Source organism: Austrofundulus limnaeus, unplaced genomic scaffold (assembly GCF_001266775.1).
Source record: "Austrofundulus limnaeus strain Quisiro unplaced genomic scaffold, Austrofundulus_limnaeus-1.0 Scaffold427, whole genome shotgun sequence".
NCBI classification, from domain to species: domain Eukaryota; kingdom Metazoa; phylum Chordata; class Actinopteri; order Cyprinodontiformes; family Rivulidae; genus Austrofundulus; species Austrofundulus limnaeus.
Window position 1 is genome coordinate 94,473 of NW_013952829.1, and position 11,543 is coordinate 106,015.

The 11,543-nt window shown below is 37.0% G+C and overlaps 2 protein-coding genes across 2 annotated transcripts in view; both read left to right on the top strand.

Annotated features, from left to right (window-relative positions):
- isg20l2 (interferon stimulated exonuclease gene 20-like 2) overlaps nucleotides 1-1,820 on the top strand; it is a gene marked incomplete at its 5' end in the record, with an annotated part of 50,058 nt that extends 48,238 nt beyond the window's left edge. Inside the window, 2 exon segments of the mRNA XM_014024565.1 lie at nucleotides 458-658; nucleotides 1,658-1,820. Coding sequence (XP_013880019.1) covers nucleotides 458-658; nucleotides 1,658-1,771 — 315 coding nt within the window. The 3' untranslated portion in view covers nucleotides 1,772-1,820.
- Nucleotides 1,821-8,501: 6,681 nt separating this feature from the next.
- The window catches only part of bcan (brevican), a gene marked incomplete in the record, with an annotated part of 25,656 nt that continues 22,614 nt past the window's right edge, over nucleotides 8,502-11,543 (top strand). The window contains 1 exon segment of the mRNA XM_014024568.1: nucleotides 8,502-8,725. Coding sequence (XP_013880022.1) covers nucleotides 8,721-8,725 — 5 coding nt within the window.

Sequence of the window (11,543 nt, forward strand, 5' to 3'; positions counted from 1 at the left end):
GTATTTGATAATGTTTTGATCTTTTAAAATATTACATGGTAAAAACAGAAGCTGCACTTCGTATTAGTGACAAACGTTGGTGTTTTTCGACGAGTTATTTTCATTTTTGCTTCTACTTTTCATTTAAAACAGGTTTCCGTTCTCAGCAGGTTTGTATGGTTCTTCTTCTACATATTAAAAAAAGTTGTTAAACAACTGAGTGGCACACTACTGCTACTAGTGGTGAGAAAGTGTATTGCACCTTATTCAAAATCAATGCGGTCCCGCGGCCCTCTGCGGCCCAAAGTTTCAAACTGTTGTTCTTTTGAGGCCCTCAAGGTGGCGCCCATGGGATAAGAATCTCTGAGATAGATGATAAAACACTTACACTAAACACAGGCAGACTATGGGTACATGTGATTGTACCCATAAATACCTCAGTTACATACATGAAATTTTGTTTTGTTTGCTGCCACAGATACTGAAGCTGCTCATGGGGAATGTGGTGGTTGGCCATGCCATCCACAATGACTTTAAAGCCCTCAGCTACTTGCACCCTTCTGTCCTGACAAGAGACACTTCCAAAATCCCTCTTCTCAACCTGAAGGCCGGCTTTGGTGAAAAAGAATGTGCTTCACTGAAGAGACTTACCAAAGCCATCTTCAACCGAGACATCCAGGTATTTAAAGTGATTTATGTTAAGTGGGGGATGGAGCGTAAAAATCAAATTTTCCAGCAATTAAACAAAACAAACAAAAGTTTTTTTGCTCTTGATTTGATTCAAGACATAAGTACACTACAAGGTCTTCTATGTTAGTAAAAAATGTCTGAATTCAAAGTTGTTTATACACGTTTTTTCTTTTTATATTTCATGTAAGTCACATAAATGTGTCAGAGGTACTGTAGGTCCCTCTGTCATAATGTTTGAAGCACTTAATCCTCACCTAGGCTTTGGAAAACCTATTAAAGTGCCTGTGCCATCAAACATTTGTAATAAATACAAATACATTTTTGGAAAGACAACATTGATGAGATATCACAAATCAAATTTCATACCGCTGAGATGAACTGTTGTTGAGATATTTGCATGTGAAGTAACAGGAAGTGATGTCAAAGGGGAATGTCTGAATGTTACTAGTGTAACTAAAATAGCTAACAACTCAGACTGTAGAGAAGAATTTGATGTTTCTTTAAATTGTTTTAAGTCACCATCAGAGAAGAAAAAGTTAGAATTTAAATATTATAATAAACAAAGGCCAGGGAGTTCATTTTCTTTAAGAGTTCCTGTTTGATGTCACTTCCTGTTTCACTTTGGCTGAGCCAAGTCCAAAAGAAAATTTGCCAGTTATGAGACAAAATTAGCAAAATTGTGTGTTTTATGCCAAGTTCCTTACATATAAAAATGTTTTCTTTGACTTTTTGTGTTTGAAGAATATGCATGTCACAGGCACTTTTAAGTGTGTAAATTTGGGTACAAATCTGACTTGATGGTATTTATGCAGTTTAAACTTTTTGCACCTGGTTTGTGTTTTTGGCCTCCTTATGAGAGCGTAAGGACCCCATGTTGGTGACCATGGAATTATATTCATATCAAGTTGTGAAAGTCAATGTTGCACCTTTGAAATGATAAACTGCTGTCTCCAGCTTGAAGGCGAACCTGTTTCTCTTGTGTCCTCAGGTTGGAAGGAAGGGCCACTGTTCTGTCGAGGACGCTAAAGCCACCATGGAGCTTTACAAAGTGGTGCAAGTGGAATGGGAAAGGACTCTTCTCTCCAAATCACTGGCTACTTAGTGCCACGTTTGAGGAGACGACATAAAAATAAAGTCAGTTGAACCTCCTAGATGTTGAGGACTCCTTCCAATGAAAAACAAGGTTTTTGCCTAAAGTTTCCATATGATGGTTGAGAAATGTTTGAAGATGTTATGAGTGAAATACTGTAGCATTCACCACTATTGCTGAGAAATTTCAATTTAAAACGGCAGTGAATAACAGGTTTTATTTTAAGAAAAAAAATGTCTACCCCCGCCCGAACTAGTTTGATCTTGTTTATGTGAAACAGGCAACAGTTTAGTTGTGTGGTGATGTAGTCTTTCTAAACTGTAACGCACATTTTAAACTGCTGCAGTTTTGAGAGTGTTGGAAATGAAAGCGTGTTAATTTTATAGGTGAACATACACCAAAGTGAGCATGAGCCTTTTTATACATCTTTTACCTAGTTATTGTTCATTAAAAGAGATGCATGTTCAGTTGTATAAATAACCCAAAAGAGTTAAAGGCTCTACTTTTATATTCAAAGAAGAAGAGCTTTTAAGCTTCTTTCTGATCTTTTATTTCCTCAGAGGATATTATGCACAAACACGTCTTTTTGAAATGTAATATTCCTTCTCAGGGTTTACATTGTGTTTAAATGGTGCTCCTGCCACTTAGAGGCGCAACAAAAAGATATTTTTAATTATGTCACGTGAAATATATGTTATAATGTTCATCTGTTCCTGCTCACAGTCATTCAATAGTTCTTCTTTAGCATGATGGCTCAGTGGTTCGCACTGATGCCTCACAGCAAGAAGGTCCTGGGTTCAGACCTTCTAAGTTTGCCTGTTCTCCTCGTGCTTGTGTGGGTTTTCTCCAGGCACTCTGGTTTCGCCCCCACAGACCAAAAACATGTACAATAGTTTGCCTTCAGGCCCAGACCTCCTTTGCAAAAGAGATCTGTGATCTCAAAGGGATTTGCCTGGTTCAATAATGGTAAAATAAAATCTAAAAATCCTTGTAACAGTTTTATTTATTCTCTTCTTGTAGCTTTGAACTGTTGATCAAGAATTCAAAATCTGTTCAAATGTTTTCAGAAGAATTTCAGCAGTTTTTAAGTATTTAAAAAAAGTTTTAGGAATGTTACTGTCATACTTTGTAGTTTTATAACCAGTAATATTCAGGATCTAGATTTGTGACAATACATACAGTATATACTGTATTAGGGGTGCAACGGTACAGAAAATTCACGATTCGATAATTTAGTGTCACGGTTCAAAAAATTTTTGATACAAAACAGAGAAATTCCAATGCCCTTCTTAACTTGTAGTTTGTTTAAATTAATTATGAACATTTGTTTAACCTGAAAAGTACAGTTTTTAAATATTGCTGAAACAGCAAGTTTGTCAGTGGATCTGTGCTCGACAATTCAGCCCAGCTGGAGTAGTCGAACACTGAGCCTTCAGCACAGAGCATCTTCGGACTTCATTCAAAATTCAAAATGTGTCTCTCAAGTGGAGTCCTAAAACCCAGTTACTCTCTAAATATTTGGTATTTGACTTTACCACAAATGCTTTAATGCTGCTGATATTCTTCATCTCGTAGAAGTTTTTCAGGCACTAAATTAAGATTTCTCATGATCGTCATTTCTGTTCTGTTGCCCTAAAGAGAAATTTACTGCTGAGCTGTATTTTTTTTGTAATCAGTACACATCACCATCATGCAGTGTCTGATAAAGTTACACAAAAAAGTGTTTTTTTTTTTTTGCCTTTTTAATTTAAAGTTTGTAATTTTCTGAAAAATAAAAAACAGCTCATTCATTGACTCATCCTGCCCTGCTTATTAATTTTGTATAACACGGTTTGAAGTTTCATGCCTCTCCCTATGACTATAGATGCAAAGAAAAATTGCATTTGTTTGCAGCTACAAGTGACTTGATGCTGATTGTGAATTCTGATTGTAATTTTAGAGCAGACACAAAAACGATTCAGTTCAAACCGGAGCTGGTGTTTAGTTAGAGCCACTTAAAGGGGCAATATCATGTAAAATCAACTTTTTTGAGTTTTATATCATGTTATAATGTTATACTCTCATAAAAAACATGCCCAAAGTCTTGCTCTGACTCATTCATGCATGTTTGAGAAATCCTGAAGCGTTTTTAGGAAGACATGCTGAGTTGCAAAATGACAGGTGGGGAACAGAAACGCCTTTTGGTACCAGAAACGCCCCTGGGACGTGTCTTTAAGCCAAACTTCCTCATGGCAGAGTGCACTCCCTTCCCCCATCCAGCACAGATGCTCCAAATCCTCCTGTCCTCAATGCTCTGTCAGCTCCTGGAGATGCATTCAGTAAGGTGTCTAGATCTGAGATGATGATCAGATGAGAATATTTTATTTATTTTAGATTAAATAAGACACCACCTTTATGTTGACCTGCTCTGTGCGTAAAGATGAAAATGTCTCTGTGTGAGCTGATGCCACAGATCTGCTGTCTTGTGAAGCCTCGTTGCTACAGCCTGGATCTCAATGCAGCAGATTGAGTGCTTTCCCCCATCCAAGGACAGCGAGACGACCGCTTCAGCTCTGTGTCCCGGAAGAGGATCTACTCACTGCGCCTAAATTCATATTATCAGGCATATTGATAGGCGCCTTCCAACCTAGGTGGTAGACCTTCTAAATGTTTCATCTGGATTTTATTTATTTTCAGCTGGATAGCTTTAGCAAAACTACCCCATTGTCTGGTAAACCATAAACATCCGGGAACCGTGGATGGAAAGGCTCAGAGACTGTCACCAAGCTGCAGCACCGATCAAAGAACAAGCAACGCAGCACTGTGTTTGTATTTCAGGCCAAACTGGAAATAAAACTCAATTATGTCACGTATTTCCATTTCAGTAAACACACAGCTTGTCTAAAACAATCTGAAAGATCCTGTGAGGTATCTCGTGCACACGACTTACTAACTCATGGGAACAAGACATTGGTGGGGAAGACTTACTAAATGGTGGGAACAAGATACTGACTGGTGGGAACGAGATGCTAACTGGTGGGAAAGACTTACTAACTGGTAGGAACAAGATACTAACTGCTGGGAACTATTTACTAACTGGTGGGAATAACTTACTAACTGGTGGGAACGACATACTAACTGGTGGGAACGAGATACTAACTGGTGGGAACGACATACTAACTGGTGGGAATGAGATACTAACTTGTGGGAATGACTTACTAACTGGTGGGAATGACTTACTAACTGGTGGGAACAAAATACTAACTGGTGGGAACGAGATNTGTCTGCTGCTCTCAACAGTACTTCTCACTCAAAATACCTTTGAGGAAATGTATTTTCAGATGCCAAGTAAACTGCATCTATGATTTATTTTCTATTTAAACATAAAAACAGCATTTTAATAACAACTAAAAGTGACACAGATACTTTATTATGGTATAGTATTTAATTGTATGCCTGAGAAACATAATATTGCTCCTTTAATGCTCCTGCAAAGACGGTGCTAGTGTTTAAATACATTTAGAAACAGTTTATCTGTTATTTACAAGAGTTTTTGATTTTGCATCTGACAGTCGGTGCCATAGACTTTAGGAGTCTTATGAAAATATCACCAGACACTTTGAATGTTTAGCTCTACTCACTGGACTTTTGACTATGGTTCCATCGAGTCCTGGCAGCACAAGTGTTTCATTACAAAATAACATTTTAATTATTTTTTGATCTTTGAGACACTATACAAATGTTGCATTTCTTTGGTCCAATCTAAACTTTTGTAAATGTTTTCAATACTGATTTTGAATAGTTTTTAAGACGCTTAAAATAAAAAAGATTAAGTGATTATTAGTTGTATTAAGAGCTGGAAACACTGAAAGCACTGCTTGTTTCTGGGAAATCTAATATAGATTTTAAGGTGTTTATCACCCCCTGTGTCGTGTTATTGAAAGTTAGACATTGATTTTCTTTCATTCCTTTTTGTATAACAGCTTCTATGCAAACATCACACAAAATACACATTAGTCACAGCTCAGCAGTAGCTCCATGTGCATAATTCGATTTTTATTAAGCAGAGCCAAGCCATCAGGAATTTCTCCATTCTGCAGTTTTACCTAAACCTTAATATGGGCTGCTGCTCAGGTGCATGAGGTCTTATTTGATCAGCTTACTTATAAAAGGAAACAAGATTATTTGATGTAAGCTTTGTTAATTAAACTCGAGTTTTGAAATAAAAACAATTTTTGAAAAGGCAATAAAATTTTATCTTTACTTTCGGATTTCATGAATCCAAACTGGAAGATAGGGCCTCAAGAATAACAATAAAGCTTAAATGGTACTTTATTTATATATCTATTTTTTTGTATATCAGGGCTTCAGCTGTTTTTCTGTTATGTATCACATTGTTGTTATTTTTTTTTCTTTTTGTGTATTAATGTTTGTTTAGTGATTCTGCACTTCTGTTACCTGTAAATCCTGGCAGTTTTTACATTTTGCTTTCCATGGCCTTAGATCATAACCACATGAAGACACCGGCCTGGATGGATGGATGGATGGATGGATGGATATTTCATAGACCTCAGCTCCCTTGTTTACCCAGTCACCCTCACCAGAAATGCATTTCTAATCATTTCAATCCTCCAAGCAAATAAGCAGATCTCCCTCATCCTCTGTCAGATCATCATTTACAGCGGGTAAAATAAGTATTGAACACYTCACCATTTTTCTCAGTAAATATATTACTAGAGGTGCTAATGACATGAAATTTTCACCAGATGTCGGTAACAACAACCAAAGTGATCCATACATACAAAGAAATCAAACCATAAATGTCCAGAAATGAAGTTATTTGTAATAATGTGAAATGGCACAGGGAAAAAGTATTGAACACATGAAGAAAGGGAGGTGTAAAAAGGCATGGAAAGCCAAGACACCAGCTGAACTCTCTCAGTAATTAGAAAACAAGCCTGCCCCTTGTCAGTGCAAGTTAATATCAGCTGGTTCAGTCCCAAATGATGGCCAGGTATCACACAAGAACCATCTGATGATGGGTAAAAGTAAAGAGCTCTCTCAAGACCTTCACAACCTTATTGTTGCAAAGCATAATGATGGCATCGGTTACAGAAGAATGTCTAAACTTCTGAAGGTTCCAGTGAGCACTGTTGGGGCCATAATTCAGAAGTGGAAAGAACATRATTTCACCATAAACCGACCACGACCAGGTGCTCCTCACAAGATTTCTGACAGAGGAGTGAAAAGAATTATCAGAAGAGTTGTCCAAGAGCCAAGGACCACTTGTGGAGAGCTTAAGAAAGACCTGGAATTAGCAGGTACGTTTGTTTCAAAGAAAACAATAAGTAATGCACTGAACCACCATGGCCTGTATGCACGCTCACCACGCAAGACTCCACTGCTGAAGAAACAGCATGTTGAAGCTCCTTTAAAGTTTGCTGCACAACATTTAAACAAGCCTGTGTAATACTGGGAGAATATAGTCTGGTCAGATGAGACCAACATTGAACTGTTTGGATGCCAGAATACACATCATGTTTGGAGGTCAAATGGCACTGCACATCAGCCCAAAAACACCATACCAACAGTGAAGTTTGGAGGTGGGAACATCATGGTGTGGGGCTGTTTTTCAGCATATGGTACTGGCAAACTTCAAATAATTGAAGGAAGGATGAGTGGAAAAATGTACAGAGACATTCTTGATAAAAATCTGCTTCCATCTACCAGGATGATGAAGATGAAACGTGGCTGGACATTTCAGCAAGACAATGAGCCCAAACACAAAGCCAAGGAAACTCTCAGTTGGTTTCAGAGAAAGAAACTAAAGCTGCTGGAATGGCCCAGCCAATCACCTGACCTGAATCCAACAGAAAATCTATGGAAAGAACTAAAGTTCAGAGTTCATAGAAGAGGTCCATGAAACCTTCAAGATTTGAAGACTGTTTGTGTGGAAGAATGGGCCAAAATCACACCTGAGCAATGCATGCAACTGGTTTCTCCATACAGGAGGCGTCTTGAAGCTGTCATTGCCAACAAAGGCTTTTGTACAAAGTATTAGATAAATTTCAGTAAGTGTGTTCAATACTTTTTCCCTGTGCCATTCCACATTATTACAAATAACTTCATTTCTGGACATTTATGGTTTGATTTCTTTGTATGTATGGATCACTTGGGTTGTTACCAACATCTGGTGAAAATTTCATGTCATTAGCACCTCTAGTGATATATTTACTGAGAAAAATGGTGACATGTTCAATACTGATTTTACCCGCTGTATATGAGATTATTACTACTTCGAATTATACCTCAAGACCAGGTTAAATTAACCCTGACCAAAATAAACTTTCTTGAGAAGCAGGTTGAGAAGACTGGAAGTGCATTATGTTCACCTCAGTATTGCAAACCATGACCCATCATAAATATAACCCATTTATTTAAAAACACATTTTTTAGTGGTTTTCAATGTAAATACAAGCTAACTTGTTGAAATCTTGTCACATGATTCTGCCACATTAATCAGCTAAAAGAGCCTCTTCTGCCCCCTGGTGACCAACCAACCAACAAACAAACAAACAAACAAACAAAAACTACTGAGATCAAATCTTTAACTGTAAGTTAATACAGCTATTCAGTTTAAATCAAAAATATTGTTAGGAGCATCACACTTAGTTTTACTTTATTGATTAAAATGTGTAAGTTGAATGTTTCTGGTCATTTTGGTCTGCCTCAACTGGTTTTGTTATGCAGGAGGAAGAGGAGGGGGAAGGAGGTGGGTGTATTCAGTCTTTTAACAGCTCTCATCCCAGTTTCCTCTCTCTCCACCTCCCCTCATCTTGGCAGCAGGGAACAGCTCGGCCTCTTTAGCACTGAGGGGATTCTGGAGGTCCTAAAATAATAAAAGCTGCACCTGCTGGAAGGTCTCCATCAGAAGAGCTCTGCCAGCTTCCGACACAAAGACTGAGAGTTTCCCCTTTTCAAAATGAAGTAAGTCCAATCTGATGCATTTTATCAGAACAAAGCATCACTGGGATGGAGTTGCAATTTCTCTTGGAGTTTTAGTATTTTTACATAATTTTGCACAGGTTGTCTTTGCGTATTGTTGCAGGGGAATACCTTCTTTGGATCAGTTAACTTCATAATGCAAAATTACTCTGAAGAGTTAAGTGTGGTAAATGTCACCTGCTGAAGCATCTCTGCATGCGTAAAGTGCACTCAGTAAGGAAAAGTACAGAATAATAAACAAAAAATTACTATATGTTTTAAAATTCAAAATGCTCAATATGTTGTCCTTTCAGAATTTGGTAATACTATTACTGGGTAACCCAAGATCCAGCATAGTTTAACATTTTGTTAGCAAAACTGACATTTGTGACATGATTACTATGTTTGCTGTTGAGCATGTAAACATTTATTTGCTGGTATTGAAATATGATTTGAGCAATAACAAACTAATCCAACACTTTCTGCAGAGAATGAGCTTTTCTTCAATTATTTTAAATTTGTAATAATTGATGATTGTTACTGAAACTTTTAACCAGATATGTGTCCTCGTCACCTTTTATCAGAATACATGTTGATTTACTCTGGCTTTGATCCTTGTCTAGTATTTGTCCCGAATTGTCAATGATCAATTTTTTAAATCATATTTACTTTTTACACTTAGTTATGAATCATCATCATCATTATTATTATTATTATTATTATTATTATTATTATTATTATTATTATTATTATTATTGTAATCTTTGTTTTCATAAGTTTTGAGTTAAGCCCCTTGAGTTACTGGACTATTTGAGAAATGCCGAAACCTGTTCTTGGAGCATCATTTTTAATTATCTGCACTTTTCCCAAACAAACTAATTTTTTAACACATATGTACAAAAAGGATATGGCCACTAAAAAAAAGATGATAATAATAAAAATTTGGACTTTAATCTCAGAATTCTGAGAAAAGTCAGAATCTAATCCTCTTTCATACATATGTTAATAAAACTTCAAACATTATTTGTCCTTCAGAACAGCATCATCTCTGACTGGGTGTTCTATGAGCATCAGTCCAATCTAAACGGTTAATTTAAGAAATCTACAAAAATATGTCACTACTTGAAGATATCAATGTTTAAGACCCTGTCACACTACAATGTTTTAAACAACTTAGGCAAACTTGTAAAAAATTTAAAGACATCTGTGTGGGAGATTGAATAAAAAAAACTGGAAGCCTCTTGTACATACTGTGATGCTAACAAATTGATCAAATAAATAACTTTTTTTAGTGTTTTAGACATGAAAATTAAAACTTTATAGTGTGACAGGGTCTTCATGCTGTCTTTAAAAATGGGTTCAGTTTTTCAGTTCAGAACCTTTAAACAGAACTTTCCACTCTAAAACACAATGAAGTTACTCTGTTTGAACAACAGTAAAGCAGCTGTTGCTTCATGTAAAGGTTTTACAGCTCCTGAAAATAAGTGACCCAAACAACAAATCTTATGTATTGCTTTTGTTTTCTTTCCACCGTGTTTGAGGTGGAAAACCTGATCACAGCTGAGGTGTTTTATTAACCAGCAGCTGAATCCCTCAGCTCACAGCTTTGGTCAGAGCTGTAATAGTTTTAGTCAGCAGCTAACGGCTAATAAGACATGGCTGCTGCTAAATCGTTTAACGTCTCTCTCAGCTCTCACTCAGGCTTTACGGAGACTCTTTTTTTAAATCTTTCTTTGAGAAGTCTCTCTTGCTCTCAGCCCTCCTTGGCTGCTCCTTGTTTCCTGTCAGATTGTCTGTTTGAGAAGTGGGGTGGGGGGGGGTATTCAGGTTGCCCTTGGAGATGGGCTTCCTTTGAGGTGGTGTGATGTGGGACTGGTGGGCCGGGGTGGTGAGGGGCAGAGCAGCGGTGGTCCACGCCGTGAGAAAATTGAGGAGCTGCTGGGAGGTCAGGCCGGTCTAATGGGGGGCTCAGCAAGTGGTCTTGCACCCATTCTCCAATCTGAATAACAGAAGCGTTGGAGGCGCTGTTTGATGCTTTGGTTATGAGTCTGAAAGCCTTTCAGTGTCAATGAGTTTCTCTGCTTTTACTGATTTTGAAGTGTTTAATTAACTGATCCAATCTCAATTATTCTCAAAAACCAGTCAGAATTCATACAACTACCATTTCTAATCCCATTATTGTTACCTAGAAAACAATAACACTTTCCCTCTGAAACACTAACCTAATTATTGGTCTTAATTCAGCATATTATCAAGAAAATATTCAAGTTATTTTTGGAACAACATTTACAAAAATGGCTGCAGCTGGAGTGACGTTATTATGGGTGGCAGAGTTGTAAAGTAACTAAGTACAAATACTTCTTTACTGTACTTAAGTACAATTTTTGGGTATCTGTACTTTACTTGAGTACCGGTAATTATTTTTCAGCCTACTTTTTACTTCTAATTCTTACATTTTCACACAATTATCTGTACTACTACTCCTTACATTTGTAGAAAGTCATTACTTTTATTCATTTTTTGTTTTCATTCCAGCTTCTAATTGTAAAAAAAAAATACTATCCATAGAAATTGTGCCTCCTAGAGTGAGTGAATTTAATTGTGGTTGAATGAGAAGTATAAATATATAAAATTCTGATACCGTATTAGTTTGTACACAAACAAATCCTGTCACACTCCAGCAGGACATAATCATTAAAATAAAAGGACTGTACTTAAGAAATATTTGTATTTCATGAATTATATTATTGCATTTGTCCGCAGCCCTCAGATAGATTTTTGTTTTGGAGAAAAGGTTTGGGCAGCCTTGATGTACGTATAT